Below are 16,582 nucleotides of genomic sequence, written 5' to 3' on the forward strand. Positions count from 1 at the left end.
GATGTTGCACCACACGAGGCGATGCTTCCAAAAACAATGAACGGTAGCGTGGTTTCATCTATAGACGCCCTGCATACTCACGAGTCAGCGGTGAACAACTGTTTCTGGTCCCCTGCGCACAGCATTCCTCCATGTGAGAGGTTTCTCCTTATGTCTTTGTCCGCACTTTTCTACCTACACATCATAAAAATTATTTACTCGTCGTTGGTGTTCTTCCCATAGTTGGCTCGTTACTTGCATTTTGTTGAGTAAAGCTGCATTAGTCGGGTTAAGGCGGACAGGAGCCGCTCCCACAACAAAATGTATTAAGAAATGGCCAAGCGCTGAAAATACCGTAACGAGTCCTTTTCCAGAGTCATTCATTTGCCTCTTTCCCGTTGGTCAGCTACGCTTCTGACAGCAAGACATTGCTGGCTAGCTACCAGTCGTGACGTCACAGGTGGCAATCACAAATGGTAGAAGCAAACGAATTGAGAAAATGTTTATCACGCAGCACACGGCCCGTGTTCTTTCGATCTTTTAGTTTTCCTCAGTTCCACTCCTGCTCGTTCAGTTCTTTACTTGTCTCCGCAATCTAAAGCTTCGTCGGTTTTTCGGCAAATTGCAGCCTTGGCAAAAGGGCAAAGGCGGGCCAAGCTTTTCTCGAGCGGCGCGAAGGCTTTCCCGGCTTCCCCGTTCTCTATTTACGTTCACCACTAAGCGCGTGTGACTCCTGGGCACCATTTGTCTACCCGTTCTGTTTCCAGCGTTTTTGTTTTTCTCTGCGCACGTCTTCAGCAAACGACACTCACTCCCGTGTCTGTGCCAAAAAAGTATCGGTGTCAGTCTCTTCTTTTCTTTCCCTACGCCGAGGAAAAACGAATACGGAACATCCGGGGTGCTTAACACCTCAACGCGGGGCGCTCATCTCTGTAAACTGAGCTGCCCTCTCTCCTTCTCTTTGCAACGCAATTCTGTCTTCTCCCGCGGCATCTATGAAGAGCCGTGCTTAGTGAAAGTCTCCGTGTCGTGGGTGCGCTTCCGGGCCATACAGTGCGACGTCATTCCCATCACTTAAAGGAGGAAAGAAGTTTCCCCCTCACTCACGAAAACTTTAGAAAGGCCATGACGTTACTAGAGCCCTGCTGCAGGGCCCATCAGAGCACATCGGTCTTGTCTGCACGAGCGAATCGAGCCAGAAGTCGGGTTGGCTCAGCCCTACCCGTCCGTGCTAATACGCAGTCTGCCAAGCGGGTCGAGCGCGTCAACGATCATCCCTTGCAATCGGCCCGAGAACTGCTAGCGTTTCTATCAGCCCGTTAAGTCGGCTCGACCAGCACTCCCGTCAGGCTCATGCACACGCCGCTATCAAGCACGCAGCTTGCCCCATTGTGTTAATTTCATAACCTTATTGCTATCTCAAGTTCGCTCATCTGATTAGGGCCACTTATTTTCTCACGCACTTTCTGCACTCGACAACTATGCAAACATCCATGACATATGAAACTTATCCCGCATGTGGATTACCTATCACGCTTTCGCGATGGAGGCCATTCTCGGAACACCTGTTGCCATCTCACAGGTTGGTTATGGTTTATGGGGTTTAACGTCCCAAAGCGACTAAGGCTATGAGAGACGCCGTAGTGGAGGGCTCCGGAAATTTCGACCACCTGGGGCTCTTTAACGTGCACTGACATCGCACAGTACACGGGCCTCTAGAATTTCTCCTCCAAAGAAATTCCAGCCGCCGCGGCCGGGATCGAACCCGCGTCTTTTGGGTCAGCAGCCGAGCACCATAGCCACTGAGCCACCGCGGCGGCCATCTCACAGGTGTCGGCCGTCCCTTAACAGCTCTCGGCACAGTGGAATCAGCGTCAACCTTTCGAAAAAGAAAGGTAATTTAAAAACTAAGAGAAACATTCCATCAGCAGGGTGTGTTGCTGGGCAAGTTGGTTTGACATTCTGAACTTTCCAGCTATACCTAAGATTTTTTTTTCCGATAACAGCCACAGCAAAGAAGTAACAGCACCAAACTTGCAACGATTCAAGGCCAGCATTAGAAGTAGAGAAAATTAAGAAACCAAATCACGTGAGAAATGATCGAAAAAAGTAACATTTCAAGCAGTCCATCAGCTGCTTCGAAGCAAATGAAATACCGCTTATTTGCTGCTTGGTGTAACTTGCCCTGGCCGACGCGCAGGCCTCGCTGGTGAATGAAATGGAAAGGAGCGCGGCTGAACCGGTTCGTAACTACGACGCCGCTCGTGAGAGCCACGCCCTCGGCGTGTTTTCATGGATCTAATCAGCCGAGCGATTAGAGCCTTGAACTTGGAGCGGCACCTCTAGGGAACGGACGCCCTAGCTGGTTGCTCACCTTGTTTACGAATTTTCATTGACATCAACCGATCTGCATTCCTCGGTATGTGCTACGATCCCGTCCACGCTTCGCTCGACTGGCATGACAGAGCGCTCGTGGCCTGCAGTCTGTTGCACCTCAGTGTTTTGTCACGCTAACCTGTTTCTGGAAAGAGTAAGAGTCTCACAAAACACCTATTGTTTGTTTATGATCATTGCAGTCCAAACATAGCTTCGGTTACTTACGCAACAATGCTCCTTAACTCGTTCTTCGACGTGTGTCATTTGTTTCCTTAACATATACACACGCACGCACGCACAGCAGTATGCATGCAAATCTAAAGAGCAGAAAGATGAGGAACTTAGTCCTGCCATATAACATCCGCAGGGCTCGTCGAGGTGAACTAGATAATTTGTTTAATTCCCATTTAGCAAGTTCTAGCGCGAAAACAAAAAAAAAACTATTTGAGTCATACAGTCTTTCACTTCGTTTTTATAAACGTGTAATTTTTTAGTGAACAAGGAGGGATTTATTCGAGCCGGAATGTTTCAATAACACGCACGCTTCACCATGTCGTACTCAAAGGTCGTAATGGCGTCCCAATAAACCACTTGGGACAAACTAAGATCATCCAGCCACGCGAGATTATGAAGCAAGAATCTTGCATTTGTGCTCATTTACACCCTTCACATACGGGGTTACCTGAAGTCGCCATAGCCCGCTGTATAACATGATCAAGTTACCTTAATGATAAACAATATATATTTGACTGTCATGCGCCTTTTTTTCGCTCGCTTGATGCTGAGCACTTTATACGGCGCATGTATGTATATATATATATATATATATATATATATATATATATATATATATATATATATATATATATATATATATATATATATATATATATATATATAGGTTGCGAAAGCATGAAGTGCTTGACTGCTTACAAGAATATATAGCGAAGTATACGCTTCGTTAAAGGAAACATATTTATTCGACTCGACGTTTCGATCGGAAGACCGATCTTCTTCAGGAGTGATTTTACATTGTTAATGCATCCTCTTTTATAGACACAGAACACAGAACACACACACAGACACACACACAGGTACACACACACAGGTAACACAGACACAGAACAGGTAAGTGGGAAACACAAAACAGATAGCCCTTATAAAAGGGGATGCATTAACAATGTCAAATCACTCCTGAAGAAGATCGCGGTCTTCCGATCGAAACGTCGAGTCGAATAAATATGTTTCCTTTAAATATGTTTCCTTATATATATATATATATATATATATATATATATATATATATATATATATATATATATATATATATATATATATATATATATATATATATATATATATATATATATATATATATATATATCTTTTGCCACTACCAGAGCACCAATCAGGGCTCCTGCCGCGACTGTTCTAAAGGCAGGCACTTTTTTTTTTCCTTTGAGTCTAGTTTGTGCATTCAAGCATTGAGATTAGTGGAACATGACAATAGAAAAAGAAAACACAACAGAAGATACAGCATGAAGCTGAGTGATGTTCCATGTTGTCCCCGCCCAAGTTTTGTCCGTGATGATTGTCGGGACGATACAGCCAGAAAAAAAAAAAGCATTGACAAGACGATCATGAAACCTGGTGCGACGATTCCAAGATAGCATTTGGTTTTGCCCTTTGATGCTTCTACTCTGATGAATGCTTCTGCTGTAATTCGAGGCTTCACACACGCGACAGAACTCTTTTGGAGGGTGTATGGGTGGCGCTTCTGGTTTGGTTTGGTTTATTGGGGTTTAACGTCCCAAAGCAACTCAGGCTATGAGGGACGCCGTAGTGAAGGGCTCCGGAAATTTCGACCACCTGGGGATCTTTAACGTGCGCTGACATCGCACAGCACACGGGCCTCTAGAATTTCGCCTCCATCGAAATTCAGCCGCCGCGGCCGGGATCGAACCCGCGTCTTTCGGGCCAGCAGCCGAGCGCCGTAACCACTGAGCCACCGCGGCGGGTTGGGTGGCGCTTCTGGACAGTAGTGGTTGGGAGAGGTACTAACAATTAAGGCAAGGTGGCTGCGTCTTTGAATTAGGTTTCGCCGTCTCCTTTTCGTTCCGCTGTGGAGTGGACTTCTAATGGGTGGGGAAACCTTGTGGAGGGAGGACGTAGGTGTGTGGGTGGTGGATGGAGCTTCTGGAGTGCGGAGGCTTCGCGCACCGAGGCTTCACATTTCCGCCAAGTGCCGCTATTATTGCTATCGCAGAAAGAAAAGAAAAGTCTCGGGGCTCATTGCCGCACTCAACACATGAAGTTGCGTGCAGCAGCTTGGTGTCACTGATCCTGCGAAATGAGTGTCGTCGATGCGTGTGATTAAAATTCTGTGGACTCAAGTTTCAATGTGGTTCGATAACTTTTCGAAGTAGGCTATCGTGATAAATCGTCTCAGGGCCGCTGCAGAAAATAAACTTTCAGCTCGCTCTATTCTCCAAACATTTTGCTGCTTTAAATGGTCGTAAGCATGCACACCCTTCCGGGGGAAGGCACGCTGCTTAAAACTGGAGTCCACTGTCCTTGGACAGTGCTCGCGCAGGCCACGGCGAGTGACACACACGCACTGCACCCATGTCGAAGTTGGACCGCTCGTGAAGCGTACCGGTGATTCAAGGTTTGGTGGCGCAGTTCTAGCCATTTATCGACCGAGAACGCTGAGACCAACACGCAGCACACGATGAGGAGATCGGTCACGTAAGCGTTAATTCGGATCATGTAGGAAACAGGCAGTAATATGAGGCCTAAAAATATAGGGCTCCTAACCAACCTCCAGCCAGGCGCCTAACTGTAATAGTTAATACGTTATTTATCAGAAAATGGTTAACCATCTTATTAGTTAACCTTATTTGCCGGTTCTCGGATGTCGACAAGCACTGGTATCATTATGCCGCAGCAGACATCTTCATGTCTCAAAAAGCCTATTTTAAAAAACTAGCGGCGGGCTTCTCTGCAACACGTAGTATAGGTGCAGGCGTAAGTGCACCCTGGCTGTTGCATGCCCACCCGCTGATGAAGTGTGTGCCTCGATGCAAGTTTTTTTATCTCCCGCATGCTCCGCTTTACTTCTGGGTCGCCTGAATTCCAGAAATGGCATCAGCCGACTTGTGCGGCTGCCGTTTGTCAACGGTCGCGGCAGTTGCGAAGCTACCGTTAGGGAAATGTGTGCAGACAGCGCTGCGCTTGTCACATTCAAACAAAGAGAAAACTACATGGGGTAGACGAGAACAATACGAGGCGGATGACAGTGCTAAAATACTCTGACAGGCTACTGATATAGTATGTACTCGGAACATTACAAAAACAAAGTGATCGATGTTTGCCTTGCGATCACTCTTTGTCTTTCTTGGGTTTCCTCGTACCTTCTTAACCTTCAACTGATAATGTTGCAAGCGTATCAGCAGCGCGCAAGACCCTGTTAATTCATCGTTGTGTTTCTTCTAGTGTTCTTGTCAGTTTGTGATGCCACCCCGTGGAGTTACACGCTGTGATCAACCACCAACTAGCCCCCCCCGCCCCTCAAAAAAAAAAAAAAAACAGGCCAAGCCTTTGCAACGGGAAACTCATGCGTACGCAGAGAAAATAGGAACACGGCAGTCTTTACAAAGAGAGCAGCTTACTATAAAATTCTTTTATAGGCATGTCGATATATAGGGACGTAGCCATCTAATAACTTTGGCAGGTCGGCAGCCTCTACTGGGCCACTTGTGCTTTTCGTTCATGATATACCCGAACAAATAGGCCTCTTCCGAAACGCCCACTAGCGCCGGCCACCCGCTTTAGGAACTCGGCAGGCAGCGGAAGCTGTCGGCGTCTTATTAAGGTTTGGGTGGGGGCTACTTGGTAAACCATTTTCTGCATAAAGCACGCAGAAAGATAATGACACGGAGTGATGACGACAGACAAGTGCTCGGCGACGCAAAGGTCATAGCTGTCTTTCTTTTAGAAAGCCTATCAAGAGAATTTGGTCATGAAATGAGGAACCCCTGAAATGGTACGTAGAATTCTGTGCAGCGACCACTGGGCGAACGCCTTCGGGCCCACTGTGGTAACTGGAGAGAAGCCTGCCTAAAGAGAGAACGAAAGGCGCGGTGCATCCAGTTTGAGTGATGTGCGCATGCACTTTGCAAACGGTGGCCAAAAGGGCGTTCCATATGTCAGTACTCGAGAGCCGTTTCGTGCACCAGTAAACAATACTTAATGCTCTCCAAAACTGATGCTGCTCAGCACTGGCAGCAAAAACTTCCGTCCGACTTGCTTTTCATCCAGGGCAAACGGATGGCTTGGGGCAAGTGTAACAGGTCATGTTTTCTAAACTCACTGCGAAAAATTGTGTACCCCACGAAAAATGTTTCACGCTACGTTATGCGTTAGTTTGCACATAGAAGGGAGGTAAAGATGTGCTTCGTGTAGCACATTTACTTGGTAACGGCGGCGGCTTCTGTGGATGAATATGCACAGAAATTAATAGCTTGATAACGCCTCTGACCAGTTACAGCTCCAAAATGATCTCAACCGCATGCAGGCATGATGCGAATACTGGCTAATGTCGCTTTTGGATCTCTTGTTTAGCTTTATTTAGTTCTGTTTCTCTATAGTTTCTCCGCGGCATGGTAAAGTATTCTCTTTGTTGGTCCATTCCCTGTTATAATGTTCTGCCACAGCAGCATATGCTGTGACTAAGTGAATATAAATGAAATCTACTGGCGGCAACTATAGCCAACCAACCAACAACTAGGTGAAAGGACGAAATGATTACGACGAAGTAAAAACCGGGCGACACAAACGAAGAACGTACAACATAAGTGGTGCGAGTTCCGGAATATATTCGAGCTCAGAGCAATTAATGCTTCGTTATTTCTCCAGCTTTGTATGTTTTATGCTTTATGGGGTTTTAAAGTCCCAAAGCGACTCAGGCTATGAGGGACGCCGTAGTGAAGGGCTCCGGAAATTTCGACCACCTGGGGTTCTTCAACGTGCACTGGCATCGCACAGTACACAGGCCTTTAGAATTTCGCCTCCATCGCAATTCGGCCGTCGCGGCCGGGATCGAACCCGCGTCCTTCTGGTCAGCAGTCGAGCTCCGTGACCACTGAGCCACCGCAGAGGCCCTTTGTATGTTTTAGTCGCATGAGACAAACATGCGCTGGCGAGGACATGGTGCAGGTGATCATAGAGGGCTGTTTCGGCTGTTTCCTTACCCTCACCTCGCGCACGTGGCCGAGCTCCCTCGCCCCCTCTGTTCCCCAGACAGTTTCCTACGTCTATCCTGCCTCCGCCACACCTCACCGCGTGAGGCTGTTGTTAGGGTGACGGTGAGGAAGCCCTGAAGACAGGGAGGTCTCGCGCAGGTTCCCATGTCTGTTCTGGACAAACTATTGCATCGTATTTATTGCAGTAGGTGCCGCAAGTGAGTTCGAGGACTCAACAAAAATTTGGGTGCGAAAGCAAATGTTTTCAAGTGCAAGACGGGGCAAAAACCTGGATCAAGAGCTCAAAAAGAAAACTTCACCGTGTTTTACCTCAAAGCAGATCTAAGAACTACACTCTAAAAAAAAAAGGTGTGATCTTAGTCTTTTTGGGGGGTAAAACACTTGTCGCTGAGCTGACACCTTTTTGGGGGTAAGGTTACGCTGTTTCTTGGAGACTAAGTATTTATGCTCTCGCACATAGAGTAATGTTACGCTCTAATAGCCTAAACTTGCACTGACATAAGAAGAGTAACTTTAAACCAGTTAGGTATAACATTACACCTTTCTAAAAGGGGTAAATGTTAGCCTGAGGAAAGCATAAACATATCCTAGCATGCAAGGTGCAAGTTTGCACCTTTAGTAGGTAAATTTATGCTATGTATAGAAGTGCAAAGTTACTTTGTCAAAGACTAAACTTATACCGTCATAAACAGAGCAAAGTTTGCACCCCTGTGGTGCATGCTTATACCCTTACATGGTGGATAAAGTTACCCTTCTAGTGGTACAAAGTAATGCCCTACTGCAAAGGGTATCTATGCACTACTCGGTGGTGTATTTATACTGTCCACACGAGAGCATTATTACCCTTCTGTAGCGTAAACCTGCCCACTGAATGCAGAACTAAAGTTGACCCATATGGTAGAAGCCCGAGTCTTTCTGGAAGTGCAGGCAGTGTCAAAATGTTGCGACGAATCTTTCATGTGAGATGGTCTGTGTCATTGTGTGTTCAGGTGCAGGTACTACTGCAGAATGTACACAAAGGATTCATAAACGAATTGGAGAAAGAAACATACCGTCCTATTTATTTTGTCACATGCTACACCATATTACAGCAATGACCCTGGCAGTCTTCTTCATACAGGTGGAGGCAGTATGTACCATGTATTTGACCTGCACAGAGAAGAAAACATATAATGAATTTTGCAACCACAAAGCTCAGACGACGTGACCATGGGCTTAGTTAATTCAGGTCTAAAAGTGTAAACCACACAAAAGGCAGGGATAAAGGGCGATGCATGAAAACAATGCCACAAGTGCAGGCTTCTGTTTATTAATGAGAACCAAAATCAGAAAAGATATGCAGGAAAAACAAAACATGTCCTAAATGGCAGCTACTTAATCACTCACATATGCTGACATTATCACAAGCACACTGGCTTCTCAGGAAAAATCCAGAATATTGTGCCCAGCTGCACGGTCAGGCTGTAGGCATCCCGGATGCCAGACTAAGAAGAGGGTCATATCAAGAAACAGAAAAACATGTGCATGAAATGGAAGCTACTAAAAGGTGATAAAATGAAATGCCGTTTAACAAACCCTTCCCTCCATTCTCGTGTTTTTATTTCTCTGTATCTAGAGTGGTTAAGGTTTCATGCAGCCCTTGCTAACAATATGTCTCTGGTCTCTGATGCCATTATATGTTTTGTTGCCCATACAGTGAATTTTCTTCCTAAAAGGGAAGTGTAGGTGATTATCTGAGCATCAATGAGTGATACTTCCAATTGTAATTTTCCCTGCATATATTACCTGTGAATTCATTTCCGATTAGCAAACAGCAGGAAGCTTGTGCCTGTGATGGCATTTCTGGGTGCATTGCATTGTCACAGCCTTTCGATACAGTTTAAATACCTGGTGAAAGGCCTATGCACAAAGGCTATGCACTATAAATCTTAGTCTACCACTCCTGGAAAACAAGGAAAAGCTTTCGGCTAAATGTGAAATAATAGCAAGGGCAACTTACACATCTAAAGAGTTATCTCCATGCATGAGGTAACATCATACCAAAAAAATTATTTGGACCACATTATAATAAAGATACTTTTTGTTCACGCTCATAGCCTGTTTCATACTACACCTCTACATTATGCCTGTGCAAAAAGCTTTGGTTATGGACTGGCCTTCACTGACAGACTACATTAACTACACAAGCAGCATAGAACAGTCTCCTTCTAAAGCACTATTTTTGCTTGAGGAAATTACAAAGCTCGTCTTTTTATTTAGACAGTGCTGCTTCATCCAATGCTTGCAGCATATGCAGCAGCAGTAATTCTCATGAATTACATTTTGCTGGCACAACAGAATGTTGTGTTACCTTTACACATCTTTTCAGATGCTTAGCATAATGAAATTGTAAACACTGACTGACAGCATGCAAGAATGGCTATTAAACCAGTTGCCTTCCATATCTGCTTTCACATGCAGGGCACGTGAGCTTAGTTAAATTTTAAGTTCACTCCAATGTGAAATAGAACAAATATGGGTTCACGTGAGTTATTGGAAATTATTCACATCAGTGAACAGCACCTTCCTACTCAAAAAGAAAGTGTGAACAGTGCAAAGAAGATGAACAGCCTCACATAGCTTCATATCACATTAAGCTCTACATGCATAAACGATGGTGCTAGTCATATTAGCTTGGTAGCATGCCACCCTGCCAAGCATTACCATAACTCTGCCTCATTTTTTTCTGACTTCTCCAGCAACATGAATTGTAGGCAGCGCCTCTCAAACTAATTCAATATGAAATGTTTGCTGAAGTCCAGCCTACTTTTGCAGAAAAAAAACTGGATTTATACTTCATGCCATAAAAAGTGGTCACAATTATTCAAACCATTATTCAGAAATTCTTTCGGAACTAAGTCCTCGAAAACATTGAAAAGCTCTAAAATCTCTGTAATAGAATGGCTGCAGCTGCGCAACATAGCATACTATGTTCACGGATGGACATCAAGTGATGATGAACTTGCAACAATGTCCCAATTACATAAAAACATACATACCACACACGTCTAGTCCCGGCCACTCGTACGGTTTTGAAGAATCCAGGCTGAACTTCGGTGCTAGGAGTGACAATGGTTGTGCACCTTTGCATCCCTCCTTCTCCCAGGTGCACTGCAATAGAGATGTCATTTATAGCGTTAGTGTAATGGTTAGTGATAACTTATATGTTCATTAAACCACGTAATGGCAGCACACATGCTCAAAAAACAACAGGAATAGTTTGAAAACGAGAAACAACTTTTTGTTCCAAACTTTATCTATTACAGCACTTGCCACATATTTATCACAGGCATAATTGACGCAGTGCACTGGCATAATAAGCCTAGACAAACTTCTACAGCACAATGGCCTATTACCAGTGAATTGTCACTAAGTGCCTAACATAATTAACATATCTTCTAACAGCCACTGCAGAAAAAAGAAAGAACTATACTGTTACTGCTTACGAGATTGACAGTATTCATTACAGAATTTTTTTTTCGTTGACAGATTACCGCAGTGCAACCAAAATCCTTATTGTTCTAAACAGAAAAGCTTAGATACTAGCGTATTCTTCTATTCAACCTCTTAGAGCAACATCAAGCCTAAAGTTTCACTCTTTCATAAGAGAATACAAGAGCACAAAAAGAGGTGACATAGACTGTACGCTTTTGTGAGCTAATGTTTGGCCACCAACTAGCCCTGACCCTGACTTTTTCACTAATAAAAAGAACTAAACAAGTTCACTTTTCTCTATTAGTTCTCAGCCTGAGTGAAGAGCCAGTTACATATCAACTTAACACCATTAGCAAGCGCATCTTGCCATTCGAATGCAGTAAAACTGCTGGCATGATAAGTCACATTCTGGGTTAGCAAAAATATTGCAAGGTGTAAGCGAAAACGGCCGCATGCCTGGAAGCGCAGAGCACAAATGAGCTGCTAATTTCTTGCCTATGAATAAATAAATTTCACGTTTACTGTTTTATCGTTTGCTTGCTACTCCGTGGTAAAGAAAAAAAAATTGACGCCGTCCATTCGCAAAAAAAAAAAAAAGCGGCCTGGCAGAAGGAGTTGCCTTGCAGCGCTAAAATTATAAAGGGATTATTGTGCAATAAGAATCACATACAGTGCTGCAGTAGATGTGAGCACTGCGCGCAGTACGTGCCACAGAAGCGCGCACACTAATTTACTCGCCCCTTTCTGAACGGAGACTGCGGTTTGGACTTACCTTACTGAATGGTCGTGAGCAGGGACAAATACTTGGCGTTGAAGAGACGACCGGCAATGTTCTTTCGCACGGCAGACGAAGGATCAGAGCCTGCAGCGAAAGAAAGCATGAGAAAGACGCCTGCAGATTGCGCCGCTGCGATCGTGTGTTGCACACGATAGGCTCCCTCCGGCCGCACGCGACCGGCTCAAAACAAGAAATAGCAACAAGCAGCGGCTCGCGCACACAATCCATGATAAAAAATCTGTATTGAACATACCATAACTTGATGGCAGGAAACAACCCGTATGACCAAACGAAAATGTCACTTACTTGTACGGTTGAAATTGGGCGCAAAGAATCCGTACGATGAGGGCGCCGCGACGATCTGGCGTGCGCTGTTTCTTTCAGACGTTGACTCTTTCGCGAAGATGTCGCCCACTGCAGCATCACACATCGATGAAGCTTGCACGATGAAGTAATCGCTGAACAGAACCTAAACGCACAGAGGCCCGTACTAAAAGATGAAAAGAGGAATGCGCGTCGCGACTTGCACGCACGGCACCCAGGCGCGGTAAACAGCGGCTTCGTCTTCGACTCTACGCGAGCGGCCAATCCAAATAGACAGGCACGTGACCTGAAGAGGGAGAAGGGAGAAACTACAACCCATCGCCAGCCATCGCTTCCAAAGCTTGCTTAGAGCATGGAGGAAGAAAAACTAGGAGGGACCATGACGTCACAATCTTGAAGCCTAGTCATAAAAAATATAATGGAAAGCATCATGGGAAATAGGCCCTCACGTGATAAGGCAGTGGTAGCTCTTAGCTGGATTTCGGTTTCGGTTTCGCTCTCTCGCTGTACGAGCAACTACGCGACCATCTGCTTGCGTTCACTGACGGCTCCGTGGTGAGCGCAAACTGCTCGCTCGCCGCAGCGGCCACCATCCCCGAGCGACGCGTGCGCTGACTGCGGCGCAGTGGAGACACTTGGAGCACATGCTCCTTCGCTGTGCCGCTTCTGCAGTGCCGCGTTGCGAGATTCTCGCGGCCTGCAGGGCGCTGGGAATCATCCCGGACAGTCTCGAAGCGCTCCTGTGGCCGCGCGGCACTGCGCGCACCCGTGATATTCTAGCCTCTATACCCGTGACAGAACAGTGGTGAGCCTCTGTGCGTTCATCGAACAGGCGGGCTTGACTTCCCGCTCGCTCTTCGCCAGGTAGTGCACGCGTGACACAAACGCTCCGTGGGTGCTACCTCCGACGGTATACGCGGCCGGGCGCCCCACCCCGGCCGCTAGTGCAGTATGCCGCGCGCGCGATTAGTCCGAGACAGGACGCTACGAGCGCGCGGCTATGTATACATACAGTTTACTTCTTTTTGTAAGTGATTGTGCGCAGTGGCCGGGAGACCCCGCGCAGGGGCAGACGTAAAGCCGCCGGCACTCTCTCTCGACAGCGAGAGAGAGAGAAATACTTCACTGCTGAATTTCACGTCGGAACCGCCTATGTGCGCGCGCGTATTCGGCACGACTTGTGCCTTGAGAATAGCGGAGAACGGAGGGCCCATGGGCGGGCCGAAGTCCGCCTGCCCGAGAAATAGAATCTTGCGCAGCGCGCCGGAGCGCTCGTTCAACACGTCCGTCCGCCGTGAGCGCTCTGGAAGCCGCTGCGCCCTTTTTTAGAGGCTCGTTTCTTCGCCTACTCTCGAGTTCTCCGCTCATAGCATGCGCTGAAATAAACGCTCCGTATGTGTGTATAACGACGAAAGGAATTCCTCTCCATTCTCTTTATGAACCACAGTTGAACAGTGACGAGGTCGCGGCCGCACCCTTTGATGAAAAGTTTACCCGCAGTTTTCTACAGTGCACCCAAAAACTCAAGAGTGTAATCAACAGAGACGCGGAGCCTTCAGACAACCTCGAGCTCGGTACGCATTCCGCCAAAGCGCTGCGCTGCGCTACTTCGGAGCACGGACGTTCACTAAAAAGCACCGCTGGCTGGCAGTCTGGTAACTGTGGAGGAGGGCCTATTTCCCATGAGTCAGTGCGCAAAAGGGCCCTCGGCAGCGGCGTCAGAGGAGGATGGCTTGCAGAGGCTGAGCGCACTCCCTCCTAGTTTTTTTACCTCCATGGCTTAGAGGAATTACAGAGGAGGTTTTCCTTCCTCCATGCTTCGTGCCTTTCTTTCGTTCCGCCGGACCCCGCGCTTCCCCTCTTTTCCTTTTCTCCGCTGACTAAAAGAACGTTTGCGTTCCCAGTAGTGTCCCAAGGTCAAGCTGCCCGCGTGCGGGGCAACAACCTTTGGTCTTTGCAATGTGCTGGTAGTTTATTATTTTTGCATGCGCCTCTCTGCCCTTGTGGCACGTATTTTTCCGCGCTTTCGGCGTGCGCACAACTCTTCGTTTATCGGAGACAACGAGCGCGGCGAGACTCGTCTTGTCAGTGCTTGCTTTTTTGAAGCTTGAAGCTTTTTACGCAGCCAGCTATTACGCAGTATGAATTACGCAGATGCTGCCGTAAATGTGTGGCGTATGCAACAGAATAGTTTTCAGAGCAGCTGCAGCTTAAAGTTACGAGCATCATTCGGAAGTTCTCGTACTACCGCGTACAGGAGCTACTGCGAAATATATATCAATAAACTGCCCTTCCTGTACTTCTAAAACCGATGTAAATGCTGCAGCATTATTGATTCAATGTCATTCTGTCGTAGGCTACAACAACAACAACAATGTCAGGTACAGTAACAGTTTTAAATACTGATATTGCCGCGTGATATTGCTGCGAGAAATTTCAACTTTCTTTTGTGGGGCCGCACGTGTGAGGAGAATCCGAAGAAAGCAAAAAAAAGACCGCTCTGTTCAAAAATAGTTTAACTCAATCGAAATAGATACAGCTGTAGAGATATGGATTTAATAAAGCCGCATCGAGTGATCAGAAGCGTCAGGCAAACAAAGGGGATTCACAACATTTGAACATTTGAGGAAGATGGCGCAGAAGAGGGCTTCAAACGACAGTCGACCACTGCTGATGCAGCAGTTCTCACCTCTCATCGTTCCAGTGTTCGCGAAGTTCTCAAAATATTTTCAAAATGGGTCAACAGAGCAGAAATGGAACACTGCCAGCGCTATGCCAGCAAGCATCCGTTAAGACGCTTCAACCGACTGGTTATTCGGGCGATTCCGTCTATTTACGCGCTTTCATTTTATTCTATATAGGCAGTTGCCACCGCTGAATTTATGCTTTTGTTAAAGATTGGTTCGTCAGTGCGATACAATGTGTCCTTTAGCTCAGTTTTATTTGTGCATACAAGACAAAAGTCTCAGTCATCCGAAGCAACTTACGATGATGAAGGAAAACCTGCCGGTTTATACGCCCTAGTTTCATTTATTTTCGAGCTTGGGTCTTCGGGCTGCGTCTATCTAGTGCAATGTACTGTTTAGTGCTTATCATTAGCCTCTAAAAGAAAGAGTTATTTCCTGACGCATGAACCATTCCATAAGAATTCACAATGCACTGCCGCAGTATAAGCGCCTTGATTACTGTTTCCTCTGGCTCCCGGTTTGTTGCGGAATTCGATGCTTCCATAGCGCTACAGTTCGAAAAAAAAAAAATGGAGGCAGTCAACTTCATTTCTGACTATCAGTACTATTTGACTGCATTAAAGCTGCGCGGAACAACCTAAAAGCTAACAATTACGTACACGTACACTGAGTTTAAGCTAATTTCTGCTCTTGTAGGCGTGCAGCACAATTTCATACGCAAGAGAAGTTCGAATAGACTTAAATCGCTTTGGTCGCCTCGCTCCCTGTTTATCAATTTAAAATAAGCTGAAATTGAATTGCTTCTATGTGAAACACTTGTATGCGCCAAAACATGATCAGGAAATGCAGCTATCTCGAAAACTGATTACTATGGGCTTCGCTATCTTGTGCCGAGAGAAAGGATCCGCACACTTGTTGGAAAGGAAACGTAGAAATGTCTTTTACGCTGCGTTGAGGAGTTTCAGAGCAGATGTACAGGGTCCGTCAAAAGTTCCAAGGCCACAGGGTTTGCTTTTCAGCAGCATAGTCGGGCTGTTGAGATACCCTCGAAGCTCAACATATCTGTAGAGAATAGAAGAAGGATCGTTCTACCACCTTAGAACCTCGATAGCTCTATCGGAATCTTAAGTGCCAGGATATACCGATGAAAAGCGGACCATGTGGCCTGGGAACTTTTGACGGACCCTGTACAAATGCTGGTGATCTCATAGTAGACCAGCAAAAGTGCGACTCTGAGGCCTGGCTCGTGTCTTGGTAAAAGTGCTCTAAACAAAAAAGTACCTATATATATGGAATGGTCAGGCCACGTTCACAACTCAGTTCAGATGCAGAATTATTCCTTCCCTAGTTTTTTTCATTATGGTTTTTCAGCGTTGTCAGTATTAGTGGTGAAGATCACGCGGTTATCAGCGAGTAGGGCTCTTTTTTGTTGTTGAAATGGAGCAGAAATATGAGAGTGCAATTTATTCGGGATTTGCGTGACATTGCATCTTCAGCTAACATAAAATTACTGCGTCAACAATCTCGCTCGTTCGTCTGATTTTGATTTATTAACTTGTATGCATGTTAACCTGAACCCTTTCTGTTATTCGTCTGTTATTTGCTCAGGAACATGTGCCACAACGAGGGGTTATTCGAAAAGTGGTGCACGTTATTCGAAATTGTACGGAGGGAATTAACCGCCCTGGTATTTATCGTAC

The 16,582-nt window shown here is 46.0% G+C and overlaps 2 protein-coding genes across 4 annotated transcripts in view; one reads left to right on the top strand and one right to left on the bottom strand.

Moving 5' to 3' along the window:
* Positions 1–16,582, top strand: part of raw (NDT-like domain-containing protein raw) — a 255,811-nt gene that overhangs the window by 96,403 nt on the left and 142,826 nt on the right. The window lies entirely within an intron of this gene.
* LOC149353153 (uncharacterized) lies at positions 8,654–12,553 on the bottom strand. Its single transcript, XM_089582322.1, has 4 exons — positions 12,178–12,553; positions 11,866–11,955; positions 10,658–10,769; positions 8,654–8,768 (listed from the first exon to the last, which is right to left on the bottom strand). The coding sequence occupies exons 1-4, from the start codon at positions 12,292–12,294 to the stop codon at positions 8,695–8,697; spliced, it is 393 nt and encodes a 130-aa protein (XP_089438448.1). The 5' UTR covers positions 12,295–12,553; the 3' UTR covers positions 8,654–8,694.

The sequence above is a fragment of the Amblyomma mixtum genome, chromosome 3, assembly GCF_055824585.1.
Source record: "Amblyomma mixtum isolate Tamu chromosome 3, ASM5582458v1, whole genome shotgun sequence".
Classification (NCBI taxonomy): Eukaryota; Metazoa; Arthropoda; class Arachnida; order Ixodida; family Ixodidae; genus Amblyomma; species Amblyomma mixtum.